At 41.9% G+C, this 15,385-nt stretch overlaps 1 protein-coding gene across 1 annotated transcript; it reads right to left on the minus strand.

Annotated features, from left to right (window-relative positions):
- Window positions 1-1,932: 1,932 nt before the first annotated feature.
- On the minus strand, window positions 1,933-13,570 carry LOC121576464 (vascular cell adhesion protein 1). Its single transcript, XM_041889623.2, has 10 exons — window positions 13,140-13,570; window positions 12,488-12,763; window positions 10,525-10,815; window positions 9,493-9,753; window positions 9,028-9,303; window positions 7,668-7,937; window positions 6,377-6,688; window positions 5,730-6,005; window positions 3,067-3,327; window positions 1,933-2,674 (listed from the first exon to the last, which is right to left on the minus strand). Exons 1-10 carry the CDS (start codon window positions 13,174-13,176, stop codon window positions 2,514-2,516), a joined length of 2,421 nt encoding a protein of 806 aa, XP_041745557.1. The 5' UTR covers window positions 13,177-13,570; the 3' UTR covers window positions 1,933-2,513.
- Between the last annotated feature and the right edge of the window lie 1,815 nt (window positions 13,571-15,385).

Raw genomic sequence — 15,385 nt, forward strand, 5'->3', positions numbered from 1 at the left:
CAAAACACAAATGCCAAAATAATTGCTACAAAACATGACCATTCATTTTTAGATCAGACAGGTGCAAAAATGCAAAAATACAGCTACAGTCTGAAACACCCTGGAAAAACACCTCAAATAGTGTCTAGCGGTGAGGTTTCCCTTCAAATGGGATAGTTATTTGAAGAACCATACAAAAATCAAGAGCTTCAAAGAACCATTATTTGTTCCACAATAATATGGAACAAATAATAGTTATTTTGATGTTTTTGGGGTGTTGGTTTGGGTGTTGAGCCTGATTTGCATATTTCACACGGTGCCTTTCGAGGGAATTTTAGAGTTAAGATTATCTATATATTGGACTGACCACTTTAACAATGCGATTAAATGTCCACAAAGGCGGAAGGCAGGCAGGAACATTCTTGCCAATGAGAGGGCAGACTCGCATGTGAACAACAGGCACAACTCTAATATAAAATAGTTTTTCTGAAAGTTGCCATGATGCCACGTGCGTCTACTTATATCAGTACATTTGTAACAAACTAAACATTACGAAACTTCTATTTGAACAAATAAGCCCCACTTAGCAAATTAGGAATTCAATTTTATGTTGACCAAATTCGACACTCATTGACCTCCATGCAAAAAATTCCAATTTCACGCTTCATTGTCACGCAGACAGATTTTAGGGCGGAGTCAGCCCTCTCGCTTCGCCTCTTCCTCTCTGGTACAACCCATTACTGTGTTTGCTGTGACAGAGACATGGTTGTTGCGTTCATTCATTTTCAGTCATGTGGCTTTCACCAAGTGAGGTCCTAAGTGAATATGTTATCATTACATTATTTAAGACAATTCAATACATATTTCATAAGGTCTTATTTTGAGGGCCTAGTTTACCATAATACAGTGGCCTGAAACTCATGGTTTGCAGGCCACATCAGGCCAACAAGTCACATTTTGCTGGCTTGCAAAGTGATGTGTAATCCTATTGGAATCCAGCCAGAGTGGGGATATCCAACATTTTGAATTTTTATTCACCTGTTACCTGCATTCAGAATGACTGCCAGAGTTGAGAAGACTAAGATATGAGACTACATAAAGGATCTAAACTGGATTTCTAATGTGTTTTTATTTTCTTATTTAACTCTGCATCGTTGGGAAAGAGCTTGTAAGTAAGCATTTTGTGACTCGCACAAAAGCACCTGATAATTGTTGAAAAGTCCCTTGGCTTTCCCCACTGCAACTGGAGACCCCAAATCCAAAGCTCCTATATCAATGAACAGCTTTTAGTTAATAAATAAATATTTATTAATAATTCAAACACAATTCACATAAAAATAGGGCAAAACATATTCAAAGCATATAAAGTGAGAATGAACAGTCATAAACATAACAAATACATTCTATACAGGTTTTGATTTAAAAACAACAACTTCTTTAATCACGTACCAAACTGGCTCTAATTTCCCACAGCAATAAAGTAAATGGTGTGGGACAAAAATACCCCATGCACATTGCACCCTCTCCACACATGCAAACACTTCTAGTAAGTGTCTACATTAAAGCTGGAATCCTTAATGGTGAAACTGCCACATCTGTTTGCGATATTACAACAACAAAATAAGTTAATGCAAACAAACACAGTTTTTTTCCCTCGGACATCATTGCACCCGCGATAGAACAGCAGCATATGTACTGCATTTTTTTGTTACTATGACGCTCCTCAGTTCTGCTTAGTCAACAAAACAAAAACAAAACAACGGCCGTGGGGTGGACAGTGGCGCTGTTTCCCCTACTGCAGATTCCATCTTGAAAGACCTATAAACAATTATCACAACACTGACTTTTCCTTTCGTTGGGAAACCACTGTCCTATCGCACATTTCATACTGATATAACAACTTCATTTAATTTGTACATTTCAAATGCATTGTATTAACATGTTAAACAGTGCAACTTTTTATCACAGCCAATTACAAATTGGAGGATTTTGTTTAATACATGTAACATATTGCATTCATCCAATAGTTTTGACACTTAGACATCAATGGGTTTAACAAAAGCTGCCAAGAAGTGATAAAGAAGTGATGAAGGAGCAAATGATAGTGAGATGCAGACAGTTCAATTATTACACCTTTTACTGACTTATAGCTTAGGTTTAATATAAATGGGAACCTAAGGCTCAACGGATATGCAAGTCAATGGTTCACACATACACACACATCCAGAAGACAACACATCCTTAAAGGTACTTCTTTTTTCCTCTTCTAGTAACATCCAAAAGGTCATACGGCCTTGTCCTTCAACGGAGACCTGGACACTGGACAATGGGCAAACCTCTCGTCTGTTCCCTCTCCACTCTAGGTGAGTCTGTCCCTTGGTATGCCAGGTGAGTCATTTTGCCTGAGGAAACATTTTTGCACGGCTGCACAAAACACTCACCTACGTGATACACATACAGTAAATGGTCATGTTGGTAGCACAAGTGGGGGCCATAATCTGGCTCACGGCCTGCAGGTTTTAGACTCCTCTAGTCTATGCAGAGCCGGGCTTACACTTGGCCAGCTCATAGAAGCCCTTCCTCCTGGCTCTCCTCAGGTGGTCCAGGACTAGGCCCATGGTGGTCACCATGATACCCACGCAGACAGCAGGAATGACTATCTGGTTCCAGTCCGGTGAAGTACTGGAGTGATTCTCTGGAGGCCAAGGGAAGAGGGGAAGAACAGGTAGACAGTGAAGATGAGGCAGATTGGCCAAATGTTTTGATTTTATGTTTTTACAGCTTTCGAGTCCTCTCAAATGACACCAGTGTTTGTTATTGGTGGATGGAATTTTCTTGACTTTTGCAAGCTTCACTGTTCTCAAACTACACTGTTGTTAGTTGCATCTCCGTTCTCTCCATTCCCAATTTCTCAGTTAAACATGGGGTTCAAAGTGGTTTCAAGTAACTGGTTTTATTGTGAATTATATTATATATAATAATAACAAATATAATAATTATATTTGTGGTGAAGGGAAATAAAGAGCTCTCTTCCTGTAACTTCTAGCATGTCGAGCTAAAGAGCGAACACTGAACCACATCACTCACCTATGACGTTGATGCTGAAGATCTCGGTCTCGTAACCCAGGTCATTGGTAACATTCACCTGGTATAGGCCTGTATCGTTGGGAGTAAGGTTCACCAGCAGGAAGTTCCCATCCGGGGAGTAGAGCTCTGTGCCATTATCCAGTTTCCTTAAAACCACAGCAGGTGGGGGGAAACTAACAGAGCGACAGCAGATGGTGACATTTTGGCCCTCCTGCACCTCAGCGGATGGATATATCATGACTGTTGTGTTCCTAGGAGGTGCTGGACACAAGGCAAATAGAACACACTTCAATACTGAGGGAAGACATTTGAGACTGCCTTGAAATACCGTACGACATTTGGTCTATTGGCAGTTTGCAATGCAACATACACTATATATACAAAAGTATGTGGACACCCCTTCAAATTAATGATTCAGCTATTTCAGCCACACCCGTTGCTGACAGGTACATAAAATCGAGCACACAGCCATGCAATCTCCATAGACAAACATTGGCAGTAGAATGGCCTTACTGAAGAGCTCAGTGACTTTCAACGTGGCACCGTCATAAGATGCCACCTTTCCAACAAGTCAGTTCGTTAAATTTCTGCCCTGCTAGAGCTGTCCCGGTCAACTGTAAGTGCTGTTATTGTGAAGTGGAAACGTCTAGGAGCAACAACGGCTCAGCCGCGAAGTGGTAGGTCACACAAGCTCACAGAACGGGACTGCCGAGTGCTGAAGCGCGTAGCACGTAAAAATCGTCTGTCCTCGGTTGCAACACTCCCTACTGAGTTCCAAACTGCCTCTGGAAGCAACGTCAGCACAAGAACTGTTCGTCTGGAGCTTCATGAAATGGAGCCAAGCAGCTGCACACAAGCCTAAGATCACCATGCGCAATGCCAAGCATCGGCTGGAGTGGTGTAAAGCTCGCCGCTGTGGACTCTGGAGCAGTGGAAACGCGTTCTCTGGCGTGATGAATCCCGCTTCACCATCTGGCAGTCCGACGGACAAATCTGGGTTTGGCGGATGCCAGGAGAACGCTACCTGCCCCAATGCATAGTGCCAACTGTAAAGTGTGGTGGAGGAGGAATAATGGTCTGGGGCTGTTTTTCATGGTTCGGGCTAGGCCCCTTAGTTCCAGTGAAGGGAAAACTTAACACTCCATCATACAATGACATTCTAGACGATTCTGTGGTTCCAACTTTGTGGCAACAGTTTGGGGAAGGCTCTTTCCTGTTTCAGCATTACATTGCCCCCGTGCACAAAGCGAGGTCCACACAGAAATGGTTTGTCGAGATCGGTGTGGAAGAACTTGACTGGCCTGCACAGAGCCCTGACCTCAACCCTATCGAACACCTTTGGGATGAATTGGAACGCTGACTGTGAGCCAGGCCTAATCGCCCAACATCACTGCCTGACCTCACTAATGCTCTTGTGGCTGAATGGAAGCAAGTCCCCGCAGCAATGTTCCAACATCTAGTGGAAAGCCTTCCCAGAAGAATAGACGCTGTTACAGCAGCAAAGGGGGGTCCAACTCCATATTAATGCCCATGATTTTGGAATGAGATGTTCGACGAGCAGGTGTCCACATACTTTTGTTCATGTGTACCATTACCGTCCGTTATATTGTTGATTACTGAGCAAAATGTGTGGAACTACTGACAACAATGTGTGAAATATCAATGAGACATATCCTATAGAACTCATTATCTAGAATTACTTTTGTCATTTCATGTTGTTGAGTTCCTGTGCAATGTTAAGTGTGGTATAAGTGTGATATTCTATTTTGGTACAGTGTGACAACAGCTCAGCCAATGACTGGCTTATAGAGCATGTTCTTAGATACTGACAGCTGCCCAGTGGTGGAAAAAGTACTCAATTGTCATACTTGAGTATGATACCTTAATAGAAAATTACTCAAGTAAAAGTGAAAGTCACCCAGTACAATACTATTTGAGTAAAAGTCTAAAAGTATTTGGTTTTAAATATACTTAAGTATCAAAAGTAAAAGTACATGTATGAATAATTTCAAATTCCTTATATTACGCAAACCCGACGGCACAATTTTATTATTACTTCTTTTTTTTTACGGATAGCCAGGGGCACACTCCAACACTCAGACATAATTTACAAACAAAGCATTTGTGTTTAGTGAGTCCATCAGATCAGAGGCAGTAGGAATGACCAGGGATGTTCTCTTGAGAAGTGTGTGAATTGGACAATCAAAATGTATGGAGTTAAATAAAATAAAAATAAAAAAATCACCTTTATTTAACCAGGTAAGCCAGTTGAGAACAAGTTCTCATTTACAACTGCGACCTGGCCAAGATAAAGCAAAGTATAAAGTACATTATTTTCTTTAGAAATGTAATGAAGTAAAAGTAAAAGTTGGCAAAAAGATAAATAGTAAAGTACAGATACCCCCCCAAAAATACTTAAGTAATACTTTAAAGTATTTTTACTTAAGTACTTTACACCACTGCAGCTGCCACATGACAATGGAAAGGCCACACTCCAACAAACGAGAGCAAATACAAGACTGTAAACAAGAAGCGAAAAACCAGTAACTTCATTGAAGAAGCAAAAAAAAACCTAACCAGGGTTAGGGAAAGTTTACTGTTGTTGCCTGGGAGAAGAATAAAGAGAGAATGTGGTGTGTGCTTGCCTGAAGCCTGGCACCCACCTTTAACTGTAATGTGTGTGTTAGCTCTCTGGCTGCCGTGCTCATTGAAGGCCTCACACTGGTAGAGAGCAGAGTCTGCTAGCAGGGCAGAGGAGAGGGTGAAGGAGGTGGAAGAGCCGCTGCTAGACTGGAGTTCTACATCCTGGTCCTCAGAGAGTCTCCTCAGCACCATACGTCCCACCGGAGCTCCGTCTGACAGGCAGGACACCGACACGCTCTCCCCTTCCTTTACCTCACTGGCTGGGCTCACTTTGATGGTGGTTCCCCTGGGGGCATCTGCACAGCAAACATCCGACTTAGTTTAGGTTTATAAACACAGACATAGGTTATAAGGCTTCATAAACCCTCACTACACAACTGCCATTCACACCTCAAGTACTGAAGTTGGGTATAACGGATTCCCTAAGTTGAAGGCACCACGGGGGTGGACACCCCAGCATAAACAAAAGTGATTCAAGCAATTAACTGTACATGGTCCTCCCTTCAGAACACAATGTGTGGAATCCGGTGAGTTATAATGCTGGGGCGGAACAAAATCCTGTACCACCTTGTGGCTCTCCAGGACCGTCACAATCCTTATCCACCCCATGGCCATAAAATAAGTTAATGATTTTATTCACACTTCAATGATCTGTAAAACCCCTTACAGTGGAGCTCCAGTCCAGTCACCGCCTGTCTCTCTCTCCCACTCTGAGGGACTTCGTCCATCTGAAGACTGACTCTGCAGGTGATCTGTCTGCCCTGGTCCTCCGGTCCAACCGAGAAAGATAGCGTTGACGTCACATTCTGGAGCTCACTGGAGTACTGACCCACCTCGGAGTGTAGCTCGATTTCCCCATCGAGCCACTGGATCTGCAGGTGACTGGCTGGGTAGACGTCGGCTACCGAACAATAAAAAGTGGCTACCCTGTGTTCCAGAAAGGGGCCAGTGTTCTCGATGATAGGGTCCGAGGGGAAAGCTGGGGGAGGAGAGAGCAATGGGTAGATGAAAATATCAATATGTGACTAAAAGAACATGAGACCAGACAGAGATGTGAGCGAGTTAGTCAGGCATGTTAAACAGTAGACCCTTCACTTTGAAGGTTAAAATATGAGGTGCTTGCAATGCCAGGGTTGTGGGTTCGTTTCCCACGGGGGGCCAGTATGAAAATGTATTCACTCACTAACTGATCGCTCTGGATAAGAGCGTCTGCTAAATGACTAAAATGTAAATGTGTTTCAGATCCGAATGTCGGGACCTGACACATTTCCATAAGATACCAGACTTTTAAAAGACTTCCAGTAAGGGAGGCATTAATCCACACAATTTGCGAAACATCCCTCTGGATATAATCATGAGTCAAAGACCTAGAATGCAGCATCCCGTACCCCCTTCAACACAATCACTTTCACATACAGGAAATATGAAATGTCTTCACTTCAGTGACCCTGGAGTGCTTTCATCATTCATCACTTCTTGGTGATCTCTCTCCCACATTGAACCAGACTACTGATCCCAGTGCATTCCCACAAAAGCAAACTGGACCTCTGCCCATGTTGTGCAGGAGAGCAGCAGAGTGATCATTCAAGCTTGAAGTCTTACGTTTGGTTTCATAAGAGGAGTATTCTTCTAACCTCCTACAAAGGGTCACTGTACTCTTTCCAAGTCAGTGAAGTGACCCTAAGCATTACCCAAAACTGAGCCAAACAGTTACTATATCAACATAAACCTGTAGAATTGAATGTGCCAGGCCCTGGTACCACTGAACAAGTGTAAGGCAAATAACACACAACCCCAACTAACTTTGTTTTCAACTGGACATTTCCAAATAAGCTTGAATTCATTATATCAATCTGGCATTGGACTCCTGTAAAAAGGTGGCTGATGCATAGCACGTTTCAAAGCAAATACAATGAACTAAACCAAGCCGTCTTTCTGATGATGTATAGTATACTCACAGAAGACCTTGACCTCAGTGTGCTTGGCCTTGATGACAGAGCCACACTTGGCCTCACAGGTGTAGGCTTGCTCGTTGGCCAGCCCAAGTGGGCCCAGGTGGAGCTGGGAGAGGGAGTCCTGGGTGTGTGCACGGCTATCGACGGGCATGTCCAGCATGCTCCTCCAGTGGAAGGCTGGCTGGGGACAGCCCGAAGCCCGGCAGGAGAGCACCAGGTTGGATCCCATCTCAGCCGTCACCCCCACATCAATCGTCACCTCCAGGGGATACGCTGAGAGAATACAACCACAGGAGAGAGGATAGATGACGTCGCCATTTCTATGCTCAGTTCAGTTGAATAGAGATCAATTCAGTTCAATTTGATTCTGTTCCATTACGGTTAAATTCAGTTCAGTTAATTGAATTAAATTAAAACCAATCCACTATCCTGCAAGAAAAATTCTTAGCAAAATCAAATATCTTTACATCTTAATCCACAACAGAAAAAACAAGGCAAACATTACAGTATATTAAAAAGAGTGAAGATACATCACAAAGTAAAGTTTCATCATAAAAATTATCTGAAGGGTAACACAATGAACATTTTGCCAAGTACCTTGCTCAAGGGCACATCGGCAGATTTTTCACCTAGTCAGCTCAGGGATTCGATCAAGCGACCTTTCAGTTACTGGCCCAACGATCTTATCATCTACTCAATCACAGTATGGGTTAACTTAACTATTACTCTGAATAGCTCCTGTACTTATCTCATCTTAACTGGAGGTGTGAAGCATATCCTCAGAGTAAAAAGAGCAGCAATCCACATTGGAGAGTCTCTCAAACGTCTGTACGCGTGTGAACAGATCATTTACTATTTCTGCTATCTGCTATGCCACTGTTCTATGGCTCTTGTACACAGAGGGGAACCTACTGGCCTGGTGACGCAACACTGTTTGCTCCACAGAGAATTTGGGGTTTCAATACGTTTAATAAGACAAATTCCCCCTTTCCGACAGGACATGCCTTTTACATACACATGACTAAGGTAACATTCTGTTCATTCTTATAGTTCAACTGAAGGACAACCACCCAGACATACTGGTGACCTTTTTGCAGAACAGTACATACTGTATTTAGGTTACACTTTACATTGAAATATATTATGCAGTTACTTGGGTATAATTACATGTAATAAACTGTAACCAAGTAACTATTTTGAAAAAATAATTTGGCCAGTTTCCATTATTAGTATCCTGCCATTGTTTCATGAACAAAGCTCCAATTACATAATTCTAATCTGGTTACTAAAGTAGTTATAGTAACTACTGCGCAAAAGCATTAAGTCTAATGTAATGTTACCCAAATATTTTTTTAAATCTCACCTTCAACGGAGAGCAAGGCGCTGACTTTCTGACTGCCGTGTTCATTGAAGGCCTCGCACTGGTAGAGAGCAGAGTCTGCTAGCAGGGCAGAGGAGAGGGTGAAGGAGGTGGAAGAGCCGTTGCTGGACTGGAGTTCTACATCCTGGTCCTCAGAGAGTCTCCTCAGCACCATACGTCCCACCGGAGCTCCGTCTGACAGGCAGGACACCATCACGCTCTCCCCTTCCTTCACATCACTGGCTGGGCTCACTGTGATGGTGGTGTTGGTTGGGGGAGCTGCCAGAAGGGAAATCATCCAGGATAGAGAACACAAGACAAAACTTTAGCTTGCTAGTTTAGACGTTACTTAATTGAGATTTAGACAAAGCTATAAAGATTACTCCTAACTATTAAACTATCACAGAATGACACCAAACAGTAATGAATTAAAATACAAGACCAAGGAGAAATTCAAAGTTATCCTACCTTGAACAATGACATTCACGCTGGCTGTGATGTTTCCAACGGTGTTGCTTGCCACACACTCATATTGACCAGAATCCACCAGTGTAATCTCTGTAAGGACAAGCTCTTCGCTCTGCCCCACTATAACAGCCTGTCCATCTGGACCAAAGGCCTTCCACTGTGTATCTGGTCTGGGGTTCCCTTCAGCATGGCACGACAATGTGAGACTGGAGCCAACTCTCACAGCAGTCGCCTCAGATATTGACATATTCTGTGGCGCATCTGGAAAAAATTAAGAATATATTTTTGATGTGGTTGTTGACCCTTATTCATGACTCAAATTCCATTGCATTCCATTGAGACATTACTAATTGCTAAACTGCGCACAGTAAGTGTATCTTTTGTATTTTAAAGATTATTTTGTTGCTGTTATGAAAGTTAAGTTCCAAATGTTTCCAAACCGTATTGTAGTTCACTGGAAGCAGCTGTCCTCCATACCATCAACTGAGAACCCAAGATGGAGACCTGCTGTACACCACCTTGGGCTTCCTTGGGTTCTCGAAAGCTATCAGTCGTGAACTATGGATCAAATTCAGTCGTTGCCGAATAACTGCCTAAACCACACTGAATTTAAAGATCAGTGCTTTTAGGGACCATATTTATATTATTCATATAATGTCAACCATGCATCGATCTATCACTAGTCTACCCATCACTGTAAACTCAACAGTATTGGACACAGCAGCAACTTCCCTTTGCCTAATCTCCTATTGCATGCAGGCCGAAGAATCTGCCAGGACTTAATGGGATGTGTGAGATAATAAGCAGCATTAGCTCCAGTTTCTGTGTTTTGTCACTGGTTATTTGGACATAGGATTTGGCGAAGGTGGTGCTGGGAGGGGGGGGGGGATTTCCTTTTGTGAGGGTGGAGACTTCGTTTTGCCTGAACTCTAACACATATGAACACAGAAATTAATTGCGCATTACGCAAGATTTTACTTCTGGGTTAACAGAGATGACCCTTTGTCTAACATTTATACTTTAGTAACTTACAAAGCACTGTGAGAGAGACAGTGGTTTCCTTGGTCTTTTCATCATCAGGCACACCATCCTGATCGTGAGAGGCTCTGCATGTGATGCTTGCCTCTTTGTCCTCTGAGGTGGGCGTGAACCTGTAGGTAGATACAACCGACTCTGCGTTTGTCTGGAGCATCCTGTCTCCTCGCAGCCACTCAAGCCGCAGGTACTCCGCGGGATAAGCGTCTGTCACCTCACATGTCAGAGTGTTGGTCTGGCCCAAGAGAAGATGGTCGTAGCCTGATATGACAGGAGCCTCTGGAAATGCTGGAATATCAAATGACAATCTTAGGGCAGCTACACATGTTTGAAATTGAAATTCATAGACCTACTTCAACATGTACATGTACCGTGCCTTCAGAAAGTATTCATACCCCTTGACTTATTCTACATTTTGTTGTGTTACAGCCCGAAATCCAAATTTCTCACCCATCTACACACAATACCCTATAATCACGAAGTGAAAACATGTTTCTAGAAAATGTTGTACATTTATTGAAAATGAAATACAGAAATATCTAATTTACTTAAGTATTCACACCCCTGAGTCAATCATTGTTGGCAGTGATTACATCAGCTTTGAGTCTTTTTTTAAGTCTCTAAGAGCTTTGCACACCTGAATTGTACAATATGTGTGCATTATAAAAATTCTTCAAGCTCTGTCAAATTGGTTGTTGATCATTGCTATTTTCAAGTCTCCATTTTCAAGTCTCAAAACTGTAACTAGGACACTCAGGAACATTCAATGTCGTCTTTGTAAGCAACTCCAGTGTATACAGTGGGGAAAAAAAGTATTTAGTCAGCCACCAATTGTGCAAGTTCTCCCACTTAAAAAGATGAGAGAGGCCTGTAATTTTCATCATAGGTACACGTCAACTATGACAGACAAAATGAGATTTTTTTTCTCCAGAAAATCACATTGTAGGATTTTTAATGAATTTATGTGCAAATTATGGTGGAAAATAAGTATTTGGTCAATAACAAAAGTTTCTCAATACTTTGTTATATACCCTTTGTTGGCAATGACACAGGTCAAACGTTTTCTGTAAGTCTTCACAAGGTTTTCACACACTGTTGCTGGTATTTTGGCCCATTCCTCCATGCAGATCTCCTCTAGAGCAGTGATGTTTTGGGGCTGTCGCTGGGCAACACGGACTTTCAACTCCCTCCAAAGATTTTCTATGGGGTTGAGATCTGGAGACTGGCTAGGCCACTTCAGGACCTTGAAATGCTTCTTACGAAGCCACTCCTTCGTAAGAAGGAGTGAAAATATTAAGAGTGGTACTCAGTGTTGTGTTGGATTTGCCCCAAACGTAATGCTTTGTATTCAATAAATAAAGTACATTTCTTTGCCACAGTTTTTGCAGTTTTGGAATATTTTTAGTCTGTACAGGTTTCCTTCTCCTTCCGTCATTTAGGTATGTATTGTGGAGTAACTACAATGTTGATGCATCCTCAGTTTTCTCCTATCACAGCCATTAAACTCTGTAACTGTTTTTATGGGGTATTGTGTGTAGGCCAGTGACACAACATTTCTCAATTTAATCAGTTTTAAATTCAGGCTGTAACACAACAAAATGAATTAAGTTACATACTGCTAACTTTATAATAATAATAATAATAATAATAATAATATGCCATTTAGCAGACGCTTTTATCCAAAGCGACTTACAGTCATGCGTGCATACATTTTTTTTGTATACATACTTTATAATGCGTTGCTTGATTATTAAAGTATTAATAAACCATTTATTAATTTCATTCATATTTCATTTATAAGCATTTATAAGCATTTATATGTATGAAAAGCATTACAATTCATAAGCATTCATAATATTGATAATAATCATTGACAACCTTATAAGCATTCATATGAATTTTATATTGGCTTATTACAATGGTTTATGATGGCTTACTGAATCAAGTTTAATGGACTTACAGTACACTTTGACAACCGCACGCTGTTGTTTCGTCAATGCTCCGCAACTGACTTTGCAGAGAAGTGTGTCATCATGTACTGTCATCACAGGGTCAAAGTCCGCCACGGATTCTGACCCTGAGGTGTGTATTTTAGCAAACATGGGCTTATCCCCCAGCAAAGCCCAGGAGATAGTAACCTTTTCGTTACAATCCTTCACGGAGCATCGCAGTTGCTGCCTATCACCAACTCTGAAAAAAGCACTCTTTGGTTTTAGCTCCACGTGAAATGCAAAGGCTGAAATAAAAAAATAAGAATGAATTAGAATTCACATTCATAATCAATAACACATAACGGTAAGTATTTCACCATTATAAAGTTGTCTAGGGAATGTTGAGGTCATGACAGTTTTTTATTCTGTCTCTATTATTGGTTATAATGTAGGCCTATTAGTAAATTATAATATTTAGCCTAATATGGCTGCATTTAAATATGTACATATCATTAAGTACAATACTGACAATTTCTGATTAGTTCAAATCGCAAGCCTACCCATAATCTATTAAAATGCATGAAACACAGTAGGCTCCCTACAGTATATAGACTGAAGACAAGTCACATTGATTGTAAAGTATTAATCTGTTGGCATGATAGAAATATAATCACAGCTTACCTGTTACTGGTAGTATCACTATCCATAACAGAGACATTGAGCTAGACTGTAAATGTCCTTAGTCCTCCTTTGTTATGCTGTGGATGTTGTGTCTGGTCTGCCCAGTGTCCAGAACCAGAGCCTGTGGATCTATCACTTGTAATAGGGTGGATAGCAACAGGGGGGAAATAGATATTTAAAACACCCCCTTAAAATACCAAGTACGTAATGGATGAATTCCTCCACTCCTTGAGTGGCCTCTAGTCTCGGACTCTGTCTCTCTCTCTCTTCTTTCTTTCCCTCTCTCCCTTTGTCTGGTTTGGTTGTGAATCACAACCCCCTCTGCTGGTTTAAATGGAACTCAAAATGGTTTCCTTTAAAACGTGAATAAATTATATTTTAGCTGAGGAGCAATATATTTGGAATCCCTCAAATTCACAGACATGATATGTTAACTAACATAGACATGTTCCATACATAAACTATATGGATGTATTTTATCTGTCTGGTTGCCTGATTGTCTGTCTGTCATGTATACAACATATATTTTGCAAAAGTAAGTCGCCATTAACATAAATATGTGTAGGCTATCTCTGTGGGTTACCACCTAAATGTAGCATTAAGTATACCCCTAGCAATATCAATATAATTTATTTCTAGGACCACACCAATGCATCTGAGGACATAGACATCCATGTGATAAGAGCAGTCTGATTTACAGACTGTAGTATTCTCCCACATACAGTGCATTAGGAAAGTATTCAGACCCCTTGACTTTTTCCACATTTTGTTACGTTACAGCCTTATTCTAAAATTGAATCCATTGTTTTCCCCCCTCATCAATCTACACACAATACCCCATAATGACCAAGCAAAAACAGGTTTTTAGACATTTTTGCAAATATATATTTTAAAAAACAGAAATATCACATTTACATAAGTATTCAGACTCTTTACTCAGTACTTTGTTGAAGCAACTTTGGCAGCGATTACAGCCTCGAGTCTTCTTGGGTATGACGCTACAAGCTTGGCACACCTGTATTAGGGGAGTTTCTCCCATTCTTCTCTACAGATCCTCTCAAGCTCTGTCAGGTTGGATGGGGAGCGTCACTGCACAGCTTTTTTTCAGGTCTCTCCAGAGATGTTCGATCGGGTTCAAGTCTGAGCTCTGGCTGGGCCACTCAACGACATTCAGAGACTTGTCCCGAAGCCACTCCTGCGATGTCTTGGCTGTGTGCTTTGGGTCGATGTCCTGGTGGATGGTGAACCTTCGCCCCAGTCTGAGGTCCTGAGCGCTCTGGAGTAGGTTTTAAATCAAGGATCTCTCTGTACTTTGCTCCGTTCATCTTTCCCTCAAACCAGACTAGTCTCCCAGTCCCTGCCGCTAAAAAAACATACCCACAGCATGATGCTGCCACCACCATGCTTCACCGTAGGGATGGTGCCAGGTTTCCTCCAGACGTGACGCTTGGTATTCAGGCCAAAGAGTTCAATCTTGGTTTCATTAGACCAGATAATCTTGTTGCTCATGGTCTAAGAGTCCTTTAGGTGCCTTTTGGCAAACTCCAAGCGGGCTGTCATGTGCCTTTTACTGAGGAGTGGCTTCTGTCTGGCCACTCTACCATAAAGGCCTGATTGGTGGAGTGCTGCAGAGATGGTTGTCCTTCTGGAAGGTTCTCCCATCTCCACAAAGGAACTCTGGAGCTCTGTCAGAGTGACCATCGGGTTCTTGGTCACCTCCCTGACCAAGGCCATTCTCCCGCGATTGCTCAGTTTGGCCGGGCGGCCAGCTCCAGGAAGAGTCTTGGTGATCCAAACTTCTTCCATTTAAGAATGATGGAGGCCACTGTGTTCTTGAGGACCTTCAATGCTGCAGACATGTTTGGTACCCTTCCCCAGAGCTGTGCCTCGACACAATCTTGTCTCAGAGCTCTACGGACAATTCCTTCGAGCTCATGGCTTGATTTTTGCTCTGACATGCACTGTCAACTGTGAGACCTTATATAGACAGCTGTGTGCCTTTCCAAATCATGTCCAATCAATTTAATTGACCACAGGTGGACCCCAATCAAGTTGTAGAAACATCTCAAGGATGATCAATGGAAACAGGATGCACCTGAGCTCAATTTCGATTCTCATAGCAAATGGTCTGAATACTTATGTAAATAAGGTATTTCAGATTTATATTTTTAATACATTTGCAAAACTTTCTAAAAACCTGTTTTCACTTGGTCGTTATGGGGTATTGTTTGTAGATTGATGAGGAA

This window comes from Coregonus clupeaformis, chromosome 11, assembly GCF_020615455.1.
Source record: "Coregonus clupeaformis isolate EN_2021a chromosome 11, ASM2061545v1, whole genome shotgun sequence".
NCBI classification, from domain to species: Eukaryota; Metazoa; Chordata; class Actinopteri; order Salmoniformes; family Salmonidae; genus Coregonus; species Coregonus clupeaformis.